At 39.7% G+C, this 19,631-nt stretch overlaps 1 protein-coding gene across 2 annotated transcripts in view; it reads left to right on the plus strand.

Moving 5' to 3' along the window:
* pard3aa (par-3 family cell polarity regulator alpha, a) overlaps positions 1-19,631 on the plus strand; it is a 505,838-nt gene that overhangs the window by 295,154 nt on the left and 191,053 nt on the right. For both annotated transcript variants that reach the window (XM_036582761.1, XM_036582769.1), the window contains exons 14-15: positions 1,462-1,618; positions 17,128-17,314. In XM_036582761.1, the coding sequence (XP_036438654.1) occupies positions 1,462-1,618; positions 17,128-17,314 (344 nt within the window). The remainder of the gene's footprint in view (positions 1-1,461; positions 1,619-17,127; positions 17,315-19,631) is intronic.

Consider the following 19,631-nt stretch of genomic DNA (forward strand, 5'->3'; position numbering starts at 1 on the left):
CCAATCAGAGTGGGCCCTTTTTCTCACCATGAGGCTTCACACACATCACTACTGGGATTTCACAGGTGTTTCCATAGAGGGTATTAAATATCATTAGCAGGTGCTTCTCTGCATTCCTCTTTCCACTGGCCTCACATGAGGGATTCTACTGCGTTGAGTGAAGCTGGCAGTGTTCTTTCCTTCTCCGTTTCACACTAGAGTGGCATCTACTCAGACCCAGTTGACTCCCGCCCACTGCCTCTTCCCACCGCTCTCGGCCAGTTATTGAAGTTGCCAGTTTATGGAGCCTGTTCAGTTTACATCACCACCCAATGTCTGTCCAGTGTCCCTTCATTCATAACCAGTATGTTACATGCTTAAGGGAAAATGACACATGGAAGCTGTATTTCATAATGGAGGGAGCAAACTGCTAAGAGCAATTCATATTGTTCTCTGTGGACATCTTGTCTTATTCCGCATTTGCAAATACTTTTCTCACAAGATACTTGAAATTTGACATTTAGATTTCCCATTTAGATTTCATTGAGGTTCTGAGATTTCAAAATACCTACAGTATAATTATACAGTGTGATGATCATCTTCACTTTCTGCTGCCATAAGAAATCCAGCGCACTTGGATTTGTCACGGCAGAGTTCAGACTCCTTCTGACATTCAGTGCCCCATTGAAGGCTATTGTCACTGTAATGTTCAGAATGGCCTTTGGAGAGCCACTCTGTCTTCCCATTAGTGTAAAGTGATGGACCCTTTTCCTTGTCACGTTCGTAAGGCCTGTGCTGAAGACTGACAAAAGTGAAAGTGTCCAGTTTGTTTTGGGATCATTAATGCAATACATTGACCCCTTAGCAAATGTCACAGTCTCTTTAGCAAGGCCTGACATCAGAGGAACTGCCTGAAAGGCTATTGGAAATCTATGTTGTGTTCTTTGACTGGAACATAATGTTACAGCAAAAAATCCTGGTTCTGTTTAATGCAGTCCTGGGCTCTCACTGATGTTGAAAGCTAACTCGATGGTTGTTATTTGTATATGTATTTGTGAGCTACCTCTTAGAAGTCAAGAATTATTATTGTCATTTTACTGTGTTATTTAAATGTAATTGCATTGTTACATATGGAATTATATCAACATGCTGTATCTACAGGACTTCCAACATTTTTCTACACTTTTTCTACACTTTTCTATGTATAGTTAATTGAAAGTTGAAAATCTGCACATTTGGCAGAATTTCACTGCTTGTTTTATTAAGTTATGAATGAGAAATAATTAAAACAAAATTACAGTGTACTTTTATTACTGATAACCGACAATGAAGTATATTTTGGACAGTTCAGATTTCAGTGTTGGTCGTTTTATTCTGGACTTTCCTTTGTTCCTAAAAGAAGCTACTGTAAACAAAAACCTCAATATGTGTATGTGTGTGGTTTTGTTATTTATTTTGCTGACATGGTGTTTCTTCTCACAGGAGGACGCTCCAGAAAACCCCTCAGCATCCGATGTGCCGCTGGGCCGACCTCACGAGGAGCTGGAGCGGCGCATCTCACATTCACTCTACCCCGGAGCCATAGAGGGTCTGGATGACACCCTGAGCCCCCGACCCACCATCACTGGAAGAATGATGGGTAAGGAATTACACACATGGATATACACCAAAACTCTGGAGGCACATAGCTTTTTATGATATTTTTATATTATAGTAGTATTAGATTGTTTAGATTTCACTGTTTCTTCTGTGCAAAAGCAAAACTGAAAACTCTGACACTTTCTACCTTGTTTTGATGTCAGCACTCAACAGCACTGATGTTCAAACTATCTTTGAGGTCAGAAGAGTTGCAATATGTGCTTTAATAATAGTTTACAAAAGAAAACTGTCAGTCATTATTTAGACAAAACCTGCTCTCCGTACATAGGAAGACACTTGAACGCAAAGCTGAATGTTGAAGCTAAATATACCTAAACTAGTAGTGAATAGTCATTTTTTGTTAACAGAACCTTTGCAGGTATTTGTTTCTCACTTAATAGAAAAGTAACAGTGAAAATCAAGGTACTTGATTCTCATATTACAGACATACATGCATACATGCATATGCACAAGCTAACTTCAGTATCTATAGTGTTTTCCTGTACTTTCACACACATTTTTATTTGCACAGTTATGAGCTTTCACTACATAAACTCCAACATACTATCTATAGCATGTATGCACACTCATGGCTATGTTGCATGGATGTATAGACACACATGGCACCGAAGCAAACCATCCCTCCATGGCTGTTTGGTTCTGTAATTAAGGCTTAGTGTCATTCTCACTCTCAGACACTATTCGGTCTGATCCTGCATGATTTCTCACAGGTATTTCCCCACAAACTCAACAGCATTTTTTTCTTCCCATTGCACAATTGGAATTGGCAGTTCAATTCTTTCACTGTCGTAGCTGCCAATTCTCAGTGGACCTTTCCGCCACACCACTGCAACTTTGAACAGCATGCTTGAGGAGTACGTTCTGCTTCCCTCTCCTCCTCGCTCTGTAGTTGCTTCTCTCCATCCTCCTCAGGCTGGTCCTGTTTATGCAGATGTGTCTCTCTCCCACTCTCACCTCTCTCTCTCCCTCTCCCGCTCTCATGCACACACTGTCTGTTCACTCTGCCCTACTTGCCACACTTGCCTCCCCCAGCAGACTCTGACACAGTCTTTCAGAAAAGCCTGCATGATCATGAATATCTCCAGCGCCAGCATGAAAGAGTTTCTAAAACTGTAGCACTTCAAGGGCTTGAGCTTTCAGCCCCAGCAGCACAAACAGGACAGATGAGCAACGCGGAGAAGTCACAGAAAAGTTTGGCATGGGGAATATGGGGGACGTCACTATCGGCAGGCTTGACAAATTGTCATATTTTCTGTCTTCTGGTTTTCTGTTTCTGTTTTTATATATATTTTTTTCTTGTTAAAAATATATTGAAGTGCTGCTCTTCCGTTCGCCATCTTTTCACTTGTCAGTTTATTTTTGTCAGGTAAACACATTTCAAAAGTTGGCACGCCGGTATGAACGATAAGACGTCATTACATGGGCCATTTCTGTCACTCTAAATGACACCATAGATGCCGCATGACCTCCCATTTAACAGAACGGCAAGCCACACAGTGATGTATGGCCTGTGTCTGGAGCGCCAGGAAGGTGCTTGTGAAAAAAAGCACCAAGGTGAGGACCTGACTGACAGCACGTACTGAATCTTGTCAGAAAGAGAGTCTTCAGCAGACACAACTCATTTCACCGAATCCGCCAAATATATCACCTGTCACTCAAAAGTAAGGACATGCAAGGATCTGAGTTTGCAAGGTTAGCCTGATAGTGTCCTTCTGTGTAGCCGCAGTGATAGATGACAGGGAAGAACCCTCTAGTCCGGTCATTAGACTGACCTTTGTGCTACATCTGCTACCATTCAAAAGTTTGGAATCACTGTTTTCATTAATATGTAGCTCAATTTTATTGAAGCTACAAAATATAAATGTATAAAATGAAATCTCTTGTTTGAAGAGTGGTGGTCAGATTTTTATCTTACAATAAATAGATAATTACAGTTAACTATTTAAAATTGAATAACATTTTAGTTTCCCCTAGAAAAGTTAGACTATAATCTATTGAATAAAACATCTTTATACCTTCTGATGTGTATTTCAGTCTATTACTAAATAAAAGAAGTTATTAATATGACAAGTGATTTCAAACTTTTGAACAGTTGTGTTACAAACACTGTAAGAATGCAACAAAATAATAAAAAATAAAGTCACATTCTTGTTAATGCTGAACAAATTGAATGCTGTCACCCAGTAAGAGGTAAAAAATAGCCTAACAGAACAGGGCACCGTGAGAATTTGGCTAACTTTATATGTCAGAGTAATTCACTTCCGTCACTCAAAGCAATTTCCTAAGTTTGGATTAAAGGAGCGCTGCCTTTCAGAGCTGTTGATTTACGGAGTGAAATGCCTCCAAGCCTAAAATGGAAAAAAAAGGTTATCCCCATTAAAATGTTAAAAAATCTCACATTGTGCTGCACTGCTGCAAGTTGGAACAGGTAGAAGTGTTAAGAGTACAGAAGTGATTGATGGATGGCAGATGCCCACTTAGGCTCAGCTTTTTTTCACAATTTTCTGATTTATAGTGAAATACACCGGGAGAAGAAAATGGAGCAGTGGTGTTAGCTAGAGTTAAGCAAGGTATTAGAATGTAATGGATGGTATGAAATTGCTTTGTATATGAATGCTCTGTAGGCCAGTATGGCAGAGCTGCTGAATGGCATTTTATATGACATAGGAAAGCATTTCTAGTAAACATGAATATCAGCTGGTGGGATTTGGTATGATACTGAGATTCCCTGGGGGTTCACTGATTTAGTCCGTGCAGAAAATGCAGTGGGTTGTGTCGATGCTCACTTAACAGGAGTACTGTGAGACATAGTATTTCAAAACTTGGAAACTTGGACCTTTTTCTTTCATAACTTTGCTAGTTCATGTACCTGGTCATGATTTAGTATATAATTTAAAACACAAAATTATTATTTTTGTCTGAACTTTAATCAAAATGATTGTTGATTATGTTTCCATGTACCAGCAGGTGGGAAAAAAATATTAACCAATAATATAATGGTTATATTATTGATTTATACACCACTCTAACATATGATTGAGCAAAATACAAGACCCTCCTTAATAATGTGATTTGCTAGCAAATATCACATGATACAAAAGCTAAATGTATTATGATTCTCAATTCATGCTGACATTAAGGGACACAAATTTTCACAAATGATCTAATGAACACAATCTTTCGCCCAGCCCAAATGAAGTTGATCAGTCAAGATTTACTTCTTAGTTTTGAGCTAGAGCTATGAAGCTAATATAGCTAACAAGCAATGGAAGCTTATAGGCTACTGATTAGCATCAAGTAGTTTGCAAGCCTGAATCATCAATCTGAAACAGACTTATGTACATTAGTATGTCAAATAGCAGCACTCTTTAAGCCTGAATTTCATCCATTTTTATAGACAACAGTATATCATCCTGCGTCAGAAACTACATAGGCAAGTCTATTTGAGATCACTTAACAACTCAATGTGCGTTAAGGGTAGTCTGTGATGATTGTACCTGTATACTAAATCATGACCAGGCCCACATGTGTACATGTGACTCCTTTTCTCGATGCTAATAGGCATTCCATAAGTTTCAAGTACTTGTTAGCTTTATTAGCCTCATAGCTCTAGTGCAAAACTAAGAAGCAGTCTTCAGATGCCAAACATATATTGCCTGATCAACTACATTTAGGATGAGGGGCAAACGCATATTTGTAGTATATTTGATTTTTTACCAGTGATTGTAAGAAAATGCTTGTTATCGAATGACATCAATGCTATTTAGAGTACTACTGGTTGCTGAAGCAGCTCAATATTGATCTACGTTTTCCATCCGAAGGACATGTTCCGTTCTGTTTACAGAAAAAAGGGGGAAAAATGAGGAAAACGTGGCAGTCAGTGAGGTAAAGCAGTCAGAGTGATGGAGGGATGGGCTAGTTAATCTAGCTACACGCTACCATCTCATCGATTGCCATGCAGCGTCTCGCTCAGATTGATAGGCCGAGGTGTTCGACGACTGTCAGAGGGATGGGCCGCTGTCTGTGCAAGTGTGTATGTATGAGGCCCACGTGTGTACATGTGCACACACACGCAGAGGAGTGATTTTTCTAACTGTCTGCCACCACTACATCAACCTGTGACATTGTCAGCTGCTGCTTCCACCTGCTACAGCCCTGACGACGAGCAAATCTAGTCACACTGGGTTAAAAGAAACTCTTCTTTCACAAACTCTCTTCTTCCTCTTTTTCTCTCTCTCCTTGTTTTTTTTTCCATCTCTTTTTCTTTTTTTGCAAAAATAACCAACATGTCACATAAAAAAATGTACATAATGTAATAGAGTGATAGAACTATTATATGCAGAAATACAAAAAGAATGAATAAAAACAAGGCACTTTACCAGGTCGTTAATCAGTAACAATGAAAGAAAGAGTAGTTTAGATATCTTTCTTGGGTGTTTTTCCACCTCAGTGTCTTTCTAATCTGTTGCATTAGTTTGTACTTTTTCTGTACCTTTTCTCTCACAGGTCATTAACTCTCTCTCTGTCTCCCTTTTCTGTTTTTTGTCTCTCTCTCTCTCTCTCTCTCTCTCTCTCTCTCTCTCTCGCTCTCTCTCTCTCTCTCTCCCTCTTCCCTCTTCCTCCCTCCCTCTCTCCTGTTATGAATGGTGAGTTGTTTAAGGGAAATTGATTTTTGTTTTTATTATTTTTGCATAATTAAGTCATTCAGAGTGGTTTGAAATGCTCCATTCTGGAGAGTTGTCTAGTCAGAATTGTACACAGTGGAGATGATGGGAAGAAGACGTCAGAGGCATTTAACGCCTCTGAAAGCTACCCCACAGAAGGTCATTGCACAAAATGGTAATGAATATACTGTCTGATGTCTGTCAACGGAGAGGTATATGCAGAACATTGTAAGGCAGAATAGTCTTCTTATTTGTATTTATTTTTGTTTGTTTGCTAGTTTTTTTCAGTTTTGCCACTGTTTTACCATTATCACCATTACATATAAAAATTCTAGACACACAGATTCACTAGTAGTTTTTGGTTGTATTACTATATCTGTATTGTATACATCAACACCCCCTAGTTTGGTTTCTATCACCACCACTGTAAAGAAGTCAGATTCATTAAGTTTCTCTACAGTTGAATCATTTCACATCAAACCACTCCAAATGACTATTTAAATCTCAATGACTGAGTCATGCAAAGATTAAAATAAATCAGTGGAATTTCCCTTTAAGCACGTTGCCATCAGCCCTCTTTCATTGAGTGAAGTGCAGAGTGTGTGAGATGTGGACACTCTCCTCAGTCATCACATCTCTTCTCTGTGGTCAGGAGGCATTAGTGAGTTCCCAGACTGTGCTTGGAGCCTGGCCTTAATTGAAAAGTCCGACTAGAAGCAGGAAGTCATGCTGTGTCGCAAATTGAAGGTCCCGCCGAATGCTTCTGGACCTGCTGTTCAGCAGAGTGGCCCGGGTTTAAACTAAATAAATAAACAATAAATAAACATGGGGTAGTGAGTTTAGGTGGAAGGGTCATTAGGGTGAAGAGGGGATGCTGAGACTTCACCTCGCCATGGGGTGGAGGGTGCAGGCAGCAGCCGTTGCTCAGGGGAGCGGCAAATAAGGAGGAGGATGAGAACAGCAGTGGATCTCAGCCCCACTCTGCAGAGAAAGGAGCTAATGGATTCTGACACAGGCCACTTCTACAGTTGCTGACCCACTAGTGCTTATGCATGGACAGTATGAACTCATCTGAACCTCTCAACCTTTATATCATTTCTACTTTCTGGACAATAATTATATTGATGTTATGGAATACCAAAGATGATTAATTATTAGACAACAATAATAATAATAATAATAATAACAATAACAACAACAACAACAACAACAACAACAACAATAATAAAAGGAGAAGAAGAAGAAGAATTTTTATTGACTCCGTATAGATTGTTTGAGAGGATGGGACTGATTATGTGGTTTACAGTCTATGGCCAGTTTTTGGACTCACCCCTGTAAATATGATGAGGCAAAATCCATAGAATAGAACAGACAGTTCTTATTCTAAAATCAGATTAATTGAGACACATTCATAGACATTTACCTGCACTTAATGATCAGATTACGTGTTTTGTTGATTTTCTAAGTGAAAATAAGTTAACACATCCTCTACAGAGAACACACTTCTACACATTTTAATGCACAATTACTGTTTATTTATCAAATTCAACATATTAGATCAAACATAAAATGTGGCCTGTGCAAAAGTTACTGCAGATTTTATATTTTATATTATGTTTAACTGAGATTTGAGTTAATGTGTCAAGTTATTAAAACTAATTTTGCTGTCCAAATAATCTTTGATCCTTATATTGCTCAGCAACAGTATGACTATTGTCATTGACTGTTGTTCACATTGTGCCTGACAACACCCTGTAACCATAGTGAAATCTCTAGATCACACTGCGTCTTGTTTGTTTGTTTTTTTTTGCTTTGTTTTGTTTTTTTTTTGTTTTTTTAAGATGAGGTAGTTTACGTCGGTGTACCTTGTGAGAGAAAGAGAAAGGCAGAAAAAGAGAGATGGACAGACAGACAGACATTCAGCAACAGAGACGGACAGGCCGTGAGACGGAAGAGAGAGCATTTCCATTATCACTGTGTGATTCATCTAAGTGTGCGCACACATTTGTGAGAAGTCATCAGGTTCCTTGGGTATAATGAAGTGCACAGGAGGTGATGAGTAGTATGTGTACAGTGTGAAACATCACCGCTCACTGAAATGCTCAAGCATAGGCATCCTCTATTGCCATTAGAATGCTAATGAAAAAGTTTGAGAATGCTTATGATCTTTTAAAAGAATGACCTGTGTATAGTGTGGCAACATCTGCCTATTCTATTCTCCACTTGTATAAAATGTTTTTCAGAAAAAGTCAAAGGAAATAAAAGAGGAAAAGTATTGAACTAAATTAAGTTGAACAATTTAGCAATTGTAAACACTAAAAAGCTCAAGGGGGGTCGTTCTGCTTTAGTGTTTTATGTCTCGTGAACACCATCTGTGTCTTTTTGTCCGATATTTAGAGACCATGCAGATTTCCCATGAGGAAAAAATCATTTTGAGTTGTATTGTGTGATTGTACTATAAATCTTTGGACCATTATTTTTCCCAGCTACATTAAGTCATTATGGGACGTTCGTGACCTAACCTAAGCTGTTGCTGGCTATTGGTGTCTCTTCATTGCTAGTCCATGGGAACTTGTGATTAATGCCACATGTTGGCCTTTTTTTCCTTCTCCTCTTAGATCATTTAACTTGACCTAATATGTAAAATTATGTTTTGTCTAAGACTTTGAGGGAAGGAAAATCGACATGCCTCAACTAAGCCTATTAAATAAACCCAGTGACCCAACAGGACTATGTTGCATTAGTGGGAGGCGACTTTGAGCAAGCTGGAAAGTGACCATGTGCACCATTCTGAATGATTTCTCCTCTCAGCAGCATCTCTTTCCCATGATTAGCCACTAAACGGATGGGTTTTATATCCATGGCATCATGGATTAGCTAATGATCTTTGATCAATAGTCTTGGCTGTCATCGGAGGCTGTGCTGGAGTGTCCTCTAAGAGCACAGAAAGCAAGAAGCGCTAATGGTCTGACCCTGTGCCCTGTAATTCAGTGATCCTGAGGCAGGAAGTGGAATCCTGGGTTTTAGAGTGGTGCCTCCTTGCACCTTCAGAGTTCTTTAACCATCCTGCTGACCCACCCGTGACTTCCCTCATCATTTGGTGTTAAGCATTAAGCTGGACCTCTGGCCTGTGTTGTTAGAATGTTTGGCCATTTATTGTGGTACTAGATAAATGTTAATAGTCCTGTGTGTCAGAGTTCCATAATGTAAGCTGTTTAATGTAGTTTGAAGATGAGGTGCTTTTTATGTTGCATTTTATCAGCTGCTGGATTGTGTGTGCGTTTCTTTAGTTTCAGATTCTTTTCATATTCTTTTCAGATTCTTATGGTTTCTCACATCACTGTATGATTTTGAAGGTCAGATAACTGTCAACCGAGAAACTAGGATTTCAAAATGCAGAATTGCATGATTTTTTTTTCCCAAATGCAGATTTACTTGTTTTTGTTTAATAGTTTAAAAGATTCCTTAATTAGGCAAAGCCTACTCTTTATTCTGAAGACAATTTGATGCACTGTAGCCCAAATATTAAAAATATATACTGTAAGTATTAGTAAATAGTTTTTACACAGACAAACGTGAAGCTGGGTATTAATAAAGTTATTTTTGCCAACAAAACAGCAAAACTGTTTAGCTGGCTGTTTGATGTATACAGTGAGAAGCAAAAATATTGAGACAATGAGGAGAAATCGGTAACTTTTGTAAATTCATCAAATTTGCACTCCAGATCAAAAGATAAGCTGGACAGAATGGCTTAATTAATTAATTAATTAATTTATTTATTTATTTATTTATTAGTTTTTCAGAAGAAGTGTTTTTCAGACAACATAAACCATACTGGGAATAATTATTGGGACAAATAAATTTAAAACAACATGAATTTCTTTAAAATTAGTTTTTGGTCCCAAACCCATTACATGCAATATCTGCTTCAAGTCTGTCAACAAACTGTTGATAACGTCATTTGGAGTGCTCTGCCAAGTTTCGATGGCAGCTTCTTTCAGTTGGTGCCGGTTCTGGGGGTCATTCTGATGGCATGCTGAGTTTAAGGAGACCGAGTTGATTAGTGTGTCTTTTCTTTCTGATTTGCTCCTTGGCTAAATGTGCTTTAGGTCATTGTCTTGCTACATCATGAGCGTCCACCCAGTGAGTTTGGAGTTATTTACATGGACATAAGAAAACCAGATGTTACACTTCAGAATTCGTTTTGCTGCTATATGACCTGTTACATCATCAGTGAAGACCAGCGAGCTAGTTCCAAAAGCAGCCATGCATGCCCAACTCATGACACTGACTCATCCATGCTTAACAGATGAAGTGGTATGCTTGAGATCATTTGCAGTCCCCCTTCTTTCTCCACACTGGTCTCTCCCCATCACTTTTATGAAGATTAATCTATACCTTCTTCATCCATAAAACCTGAACTGTGCCAGATCTCTGCTGCTTCCTCTTTGTCCTTCTTTGCAAAGTCCAGCCTGGCTCTTCTGTTCTTGGTGTTGTATCTTGAAGTGTTGCTTCTGTACTCCTTGTGAGATCTGCTGAAAATGGTGAATGATACTTTCACTCCTGCTCTCCCAAGTCTTTTATTTCTTAATGTTTTATTTCTTCATAGCCCTGGCAACTTCCTTGTTATCTGCTGCTGTGGTTTTTGGAAGGGATGACTTGACCGCCACTTACTCCTCCAGTAGTTTCTTTCTTTTTCAATATATTCCGCATTAATGTTTTTGTAATGCACAGTTGTTGTGCAATGGTTATGAGTGATATTTGCCTTAAATTCATGTTCAGAATTAGTAGCTTCTTCCATAAATGTCATTTTTTCTAGTTTTCCATATGCCTAATGAAAACTCCAGTGACTATTATTAACATTCACAGGTTTTTAATGCATTTGCCTTTAAGGAGACATGGAACACCTAAGCACACAGAATCACCTGTCATTCATTTGTCCCAATACTTAAGGTCAGCTGAAATAGTCATACTTCACGAAACAAACAAACAAACAAACAGATAATTAAATGGTTTATATTATATGAGCAACATGGCCTTGAAACAAAAGCTGCTGTTCTGTGCTTATCTTTTGATCTGGAATGCAAATGTTATGAATATATTTAAAAAAACTAACCTTTTTATCTCATTGTGCCAATAGTGTTGCCTTTCACTGCATATCAGAGTTTGAAGTGATTCCCATACATGGTGATGTTGGAAGTTTGCCATATATGTATTTATGCTTCAAAGCTTCCAGCATCGCATTTTCCATGTACGATCAGCACTTCAAAGCTGCCTCCCTGATGTGTGTCCTAACGCCCACGGACCATGACATTCCAGTCAGGACATGGAAGAAGTTTCTCTGTTTCTCTCTCCGTCGCTTATTTATCTGAGCACCAGTGAAGACACACAAGATGGCGTCAGCGGCAGTTGGATGGTTGCCGTAGCGCCGTGGTGCCTGGGTCTGTCTGCAGGCACCAGGAGCGTGTGTTTGTTGTTGCGGGGGCGACTGTGTGAGGGGTCGTTTGATTCCAGCGTGACAGGAAGCAGCAGTAGAGCATTGGGCCGTCCACGCATGCCGAGGAGAATGGAGTCAACAGAAGCATCAGTTACAAACACAAACAGCTCCTTCATAAGACGCGACGGTCCAGGGGAAAGACGTGTGTAATGCCTTTGCTTTCCAGCCCCATCTGACCCAAGTCAGATGGCCTCAGGATAGACGCGTGATGTTAGATTTTGGAAATCTTATATTCTTTAACAAAAACACAAGCTGTTTGGCAAGAAGAACCTTTTGTGGAGCTGCATTGGGATGTTGAGAGCAAGCAAATTTAGGCTTGTTTTGCGCTCCCTGTTGATTTCAAGCTGTGCACAGCAGTCTTCATAGTATACATTCCTGCTCTTAAAGAAAGAAAAGAAACTCAGCAAGAAAAGTCCATTTTGAATAGATAACAGTATGTCATGCAGTGTCATTAACTACCTAAGCAGGTCTATTTGAGATTACTTTACAACCTGACATGGGTTGATGTAGGCTTGTCATCATTTAGGCATGCTGTAGCTCCATTGCTAATGAACAAAACTAATGAAGCAAACATTGGACACCAAACACGCCTTGGCTGATTAACTATATTTGGAATGAAGGCAGTGTTGTGTACATTTGATTTTCTAAGAACAGCTCTTATAATATTAATCATTCATTGGTTTTGGTGTAACATAGTCATGGATTTTGCAACAATAGTATCATTTTTTGCAGCCATATGCCCCCATTCAGCGCTGTATGTACTGTACACTTTCTTTAATGGGTAGAAGGTGAGAAATGCTTCCACCCACCTCTTCTCTCCACTTCCAGCACACTGCTTGCTCGCTCTTCTCTCTGGGCCTGACTGGCTAATGGATCCAGACAAGGTGCAGGGGAGGTGTCAGAAGGATTTGTCAGTTGCTAACGTTCTTAAGGTCCTCTCAGACAGAGAGCTTTTTCCTTCAGGATGCACCAGCTCAGTTCTGTTTGGCGACCGAGCTGCTGTGGCTAGTTGGGCAGCTGCATTACTGCCTCCACCACTTTGTGTATTGGTCATTAGAAACAAGCTTGTGAAGGCTACTGTTAGTAAGTAATGCTAAATACTATCCTTGATCTTTAGAGTGAGTTCTTGGGTTTCCTTCTGAGCTGCAATCTTTAATATCTATTATGATGCTAAGGTTTCCTAAGGTTTACCTTCTTCATAAAATCCAGTATATACAGCCACATGCAGAAGTTTGGGCTTACTGGTTAGATTACACATTTTGTTGTTATTAAATTCTGGGAACAGATCACACTTCTGTACATTTTAATGCACAATTACTGTTTATTTGCTGAATTTAACATAAATAAAATGTGGTATGTACAAAAGTTGTTTTATAAAATAAATATGCATTTAGTTTTTTTTTATATATTACATATTTTACTTTATTATTAGATAGAGTTATGTGTTATTTTCAGTTAGAAAATCATCAAAACATGTAATTTGACCCGAGGTGTTCAAATATTTAAAAAAAAACTGTCACAATGGATGGGTTTAATTATTCATCATACTCATGTGGGATTCACCATGAGGGGTTTAATCTCAATAGCATGCTAATTAACATGTTACAGTGGAGTTGCGACTGCTGCAGCTTTATTATTATTTTTTTCTATTCTCGTTAATTATTTCACCTTTCAAAAGCATTAGAGTTGCCCTTGCTGTACATGTGTGCCTGCCATTTAGCAGAGGTACGCCGGATACCACTGAGCCATCCTCATGTGGAGAGCCGGGCACGCGAGTCAAGGTCTGTTGAATGGGACTGGCTAACTGGCCAGAAGTGTAGGAGAACATGACTGTGTTCAGAAATGAAGCCAATTAAATTGTACGTTCTGCATGATAGGATGACCCTGTGCAGCCCTCCTACCATGTTTAACTCTTTGTGGCCATTCAAAAGTTTTCTTTTGCTTTTATCAGCTTTTGACTATCTTTTTCTGTTTCTAGTGAACTTTTGAAAACGTCTGATAAATTTTTAGTGTTTTTTTCCTTTGTTTTTCTCTTTGTATGTGGCTGTTACACACTGCGGAGTGCGGAAAGACACGTGTTGGTTAACATGTGGGCGAACGCCCATGCTTGGATGATGAAAGTTTAAGGACAAGTCTGTTCTCAGGCCCCATCATGTTTTCAATCTGGTTTTAAAGCAGGGCAGCTTTGATCCAGTGATGCAACTGTGCTGCAACTGGCGAGGGGCTCCTCACACACACCCAGCCTCTGGCCAGTCTGTGGGGCCACTCTAATCGATCAGCTGCCCTGACCCCCAGCCCTGCCTTCAACACCAGCTCCCTGAGAGACCTTCACACAAAACGGCAGACGGGCGGCTCCTTCCAATCCCGTCCATCTCCGTTGATAAAATCAGATGAACAGTGTTGATAAAATCCAAGGAAAGTTCGCTCATATTTTCTTCATGAGGCTCTAATTGCCAATTAGACCCTGAACCACCTCTTATGGTGTTCTCTGCCTGCTGTGTATAGGCTGTTGAAGGTTTTTAAGCCAGCCTGAGTCGGAAAAACAAGCCTGTGGTGGCTTGCATGCTGTCAAAAATGCTCCTTTTAAATCTCGGCTCAGGCTTGTGAAGTGTTGCTTTTCACCATGAAATGAGCTGGACATTTTGTCCTGCATGTCTTGCAAGCAGGTTTAATGATTTATTAATGAACGTCTGGAGCAGCTGAATGCTAATCACAGTGTTGTTAATTTCTCTGCCAATCTGATTAATCTGAGTGAAAGTTAACGAACTTTTACTGATCAGAGCTGAGCTCCTCTCAGTCCCTTAAGACGAGCGTTATTGAATTACCTTTCGCTGATGCTGGAGATCTTGAGAGTGTGTGTGAGGTGAGTAGCATTTAAGGGAGAAAGGGTATGTGTGGGTGTGTGTGTACACTTGGGTTTGTTTTTGCTCTATTTCTTCTTCATCTTTATCTAGTTTTACACCATCATCATCTTCATGTGTTGTACTTCATTCGTCTTCTTTTTTACACCTTCATCTTCATTTTATTTTATGCATCTTTTTCGTCTACAGCATCTTCATATTTTATACTTTGTCATCTTTGTCTTGTTCATCTTCATATTTTGTACATCTTTATTTTCTTCTTCTTCTTGCAAAATCCATCCATTCTTGAAAGTCTGATGCTCTTAACTGTATGGTTACAAAAGTTAGCTCTCTCTGAGAATCCATCACAACCATCTTGTTTACTTTGCAATTTCAGTCTGAAATGTAGGCAGTAATGGCATGAAGGTCAGCCCCTATATTCCTCATGTCCCCTGTGCCTGGAGCAAGCAGGGGGAAAGATTTGCATGGGTTATTAAAGGAAATAGTCGTAGATTGAAGGCATTGAGATGTGAAATGAAGACTCTGACCTTTCAGCTAGTAAATCAGCCACTTCTGTTTTCACTTTGAGCTTTAGTTTTGTTTTAAACTCAACTGAGACGGGAGTGTCGGGTAAAATCTGTCCGCAAGCACTCTTTAAGAGATGCCATTTAAAGCAGCAGGTATCTTCAACTTTGCGCTTTCAATTTGATACAGCAAAACATTAAACTCTAATTCATTTCCATTAAAGTAAATTTGTCACTCTTGGAGGCACTCTCAAATTGAATGCGAGTTGTATTATCGCTCGGAGGCCAGGGTAAATATATATTTTTTCTTCTGGTAGCAATTACATGCAATTGCACTTAAGCTAGTAAAATTGTAAAATGACACTGATAATGAAAACAAATGCACTCTGATTTATGTGCAGGGGAGCTCAAGGATTTCATTTAAAGAAAGCAGATCCATCATTGTAATTCTAAACCTGTGTATGCATCGTGTTCCGTTTGATAGAGTATTGGATACTTAAGTCCAGTCGTGAAATTTCCCTGCTACTAAATACTTTCAGTGGTATTATAACAAAGTGGAAGCGATTGGGAATGACAGCAATTCAGCCACGAAGTGGTCGGTCACGTAAAATGACAGAGCGGGGTCAGCGGATGCTGAGGCGCATAGTGCGCAGAGGTCGGCGACTTTCTGCAGAGTCAATCGCTACAGACCTCCAAACTTCATGTGGCCTTCAGATTAGCTCTAGAACAGCGTAGAGAGCTTCATGGAATGGGTTTCCATGGCCGAGCAGCTACACCCAAGCCTTACATCACCAAGCGCAATGCAAAGCGTCGAATGCAGTGGTGTAAAGTGCCGCCACTGGACTCTAGAGCAGTGGAGACGTGTTCTCTGGAGTGATGAATCACGCTTCTCCATCTGGCAATCCAATGGACAACTTTGGGTTTGGCGGTTGCCAGGAGAACGGTACTTGTCTGACTGCATTGTGCCAGGTGTAAAGTTTGGTGGAGGGGGGATTATGGTGTGGGGTTGTTTTTCAGAAGTAGGGCTCGGCCCCTTAGTTCCAGTGAAAGGAACTCTTAATTCTTCAGCAGACCAAGAGATTTTGGACAATTTCATGCTCCCAACTTTGTGGGAACAGTTTGGTGATGGCCCCTTCCTGTTCCAACATGACTGCACACCAGTGCACAAAGCAAGGTCCATAAAGACATGGATGAGCGAGTTTGGTGTGGAAGAACGTGACAGTCCTGACCTCAACCCGACAGAACACCTTTGGGATGAATTAGAGCGGAGACTGTGAGCCAGGCCTTCTCGTCCAACATCAGTGTCTGACCTCACAAATGCGCTTCTGGAAGAATGATCAAAAATTCCCATAAACACACTCCTAATCCTTGTGGAAAGCCTTCCCAGAAGAGTTGAAGCTGTTATAGCTGCAAAGGGTGAAATAAAAAAACAATATTGTGTAATCTTGGGATCCTGCAAATTTGTCAATATTGGAAAATCCCATTAATTAGGCTCTGATATTTAGTAGCTTGTTTTGTATTGTAATGAACCACTGACATGATTGAAACATTAATTTTTAAAGATGTATTATTTTTATTACCAGTCATTATAGAGACTGCTAAACTGTCATCATGTGTATATTTCTGTTGCAGCAATGCAGGCTGGAATGCTAGACTTGAAGTGTAAGAAGTACAGCAATTGAGAGCTGTCATTCATATCAGTTCATATGTCTCTCTTTTTTGGCTGTGTTAAATTATATTAAACAATATTATCGATTAGTGAAACTCTTTAATTCCTTTAACGCAGTGTTGATAACAGTCACAAAAAGTTTCGTATCACTCTTTCCTTACTTTTTATGCCTGAGCTTCCTCATCAGTGGAAAAGGAGCCCTCTCTTTGGAGCTATTTCACAGCTCAGCCTGCCAAACATGTGCTTTTGCTGTTCCACTGTGTTACACTGACACTTTCACTGTAATCTCTCTCAGGTAACTACCAGCTGTCCCCCACTGTGAACATGCCTCAGGATGACACTGTCATTATCGAAGATGATAGGCCACCCGTGCTTCCTTCCCGCCTGTCTGACCAATCATCTTCCAGCTCCCACGATGACATGGGCTTTGTGACAGATGTGCCCGCCTCCTGGGCCAAAGATATTCAGAATCAAGATGAGTGGTAAGTTGATGTTCTCAGTTGTTCTACTGTTGTGAAAAGTTATTGAGAAGTGGATACATATGGCTGCAATAATATACCAAAAGAAATTTATTACATCAATATGAAGAAATGGATTTTATTGTTGACGCGTCATTTATTTTAACATAAAAGCACTCTTCAGTGTTTCTGCTAGGTTATTCAGCAGCGGTGTCAGGCCAGAATGTGCCCCCCCTACCGATCCCTACCCATCCCTACACCCCAAAACCAGGTCAAGACTTACCTTTACTGTTCAGTTGCTAAAGATCAGGCTCAGGCCATCAGTCTTACCTGTTTTATTCAGTACATTTTCTCATAGTAAAGTTGTAAACAAACAAGATATCACATCCTTAACAGAACTTCACCCTCATGGGCTAGCATTAACACATAACAAAAAGCAAGTAGCCAGATTTTCCCAGACTTTTGACCCACTTTATTCATAGTTCAGACCACCACTGTCCACAAACGTCCAAAAAATGTAAAACTGAACTTAATAACATTGCAAAATAAGGTTAACCCTACCTCCTCACAGTGTGCTAACAGCTCATTAAGCACAGCTTGCTAAAACCATCTGAATAGTCCACTCCACTGATAATCGTTTCATTCGGCACTTCAACTCAACTCTGCTCTGACTGTCTGCACAATGTTTGTCCACTTCCTGTAACTGTCATTTCAGTTTTGTCATTGCAACTTCATGACATTTTATAAAATTCTGAAGCAGTGGTGGCAGTAATTTTGCAGTGGCAGGTATCTTTGAATGGTGACAGTAGCAAAGAAGAAGGAGCCAAAGAGTGCAAAATTAGTAATGTAATTGAACATTAATAAGTTAATCCATGATAAAGGTAATTATTAATTGCAGTCTTACAGATGCACTTATTTAGTTATTTCGTGTGATTATGTTTGTAATAAAACTATATTTGTGGTAGTGTGGTTTACTTAAGTGCATTACAGGCACATAAGTCAAACCTGACCCTGAAGAAATTCTTCCTCTGAGTGAATAGAAGTGGTTGGCGTTTGTCTTCCAACTCTGACTGAATTGTGTGTACTCTGTAACTGAAAGGTCAAAGCAGTTATTCAGTTGAAACAAATGAATGTAGAGTATTAAATGTAGTTAATCAAATTGATAAGCCTCCCTTCCCCTGAGAAAACATGGATGACTTTCAGTTGACATCATACACTCCCACTCTCTCTTGTTTCCAAATAAGGTTCTCTTAACACCTCTGATACCTGAGCCCTCTGTTTGTGTGTGTCTGTGTGAGTGAGCTGCATGAACTCAGTATGAACTCCTTACGTTAAGCTCAGCAATGATCACTGGAGTGTGCACGTTTGTTTTTGTATGTTTTCTCAACTGAAATTTTTTTTTGGAATAAAATTGTTGCCTTAGTTTACATTAAGATGTTTAAGATTAAAGCATGATATTGTAGAGATGAGGGTGAAGAATGAAACAGAATATGCTGCAGTTAACCCAACAAAACTCTTTTTGAAATATACACCACATGCGAGTTATACTGAACAGCTGGGAGCTGTGGTTCCCCAACAGCTGAACAGCATTCTATCCTCATCCACAGAGCAGTAAAGGTACCTCAACAGCGTCATCACTGTGAGAGACTGGAAAGGCTTAATGACAAAATCATTCTCAAAAATATGTTTTCCAAAATACAGGCCTTTTTTCTCAAATATCACCCTGGGATCCATATATAATACATATGAGACATATATGCGGGTATGTATGGGCCTGACTTCATTGAAATTGGCTGAGGGGAAGTGAAAAAGTGTCCTGTGTTCCAGCAAATCAACATTTGAAATTCTTTTTGGAAATCATGGACACTCTATTCTCCAAGCTAAAGACCACTCAGCTTGTTATCAGTGCACAGTTCAAAAGCCAGTGTTCATGATGGTATAGGGGTCCATTAGTGCACATGGCATGGGCGACCTGCACATCTGTGAAGGCACCATTAATGCTGAACAGTATACAGGTTTTGGCAACATATGCTGCCATCCAAATGGCATCTTTTTCAGTGAAAGCCTTACTTATTTCAGCAAGACAATGCCAAACCACATTCTGCATGTATTACAACAGCATTGCTACATATTAAGAGTCCCGGTGCTAAACTGGCCTGTCTGCAGTCCAGTCCTGGCACCACCAAAAACATTTGGCACATTATGAAATAAAAAATACGACAAATGAGCCCCTGAACTGTTGACCAGCTGAAATCCTATATGAAACAAGAATGGGAAAACATTTCACTTTCAAAACTATAGCAAATGGCAACCTCAGTTCCCAAATGTTTACAGAGTGTTG

Source organism: Colossoma macropomum, unplaced genomic scaffold, assembly GCF_904425465.1.
Source record: "Colossoma macropomum unplaced genomic scaffold, Colossoma_macropomum, whole genome shotgun sequence".
NCBI classification, from domain to species: Eukaryota; Metazoa; Chordata; class Actinopteri; order Characiformes; family Serrasalmidae; genus Colossoma; species Colossoma macropomum.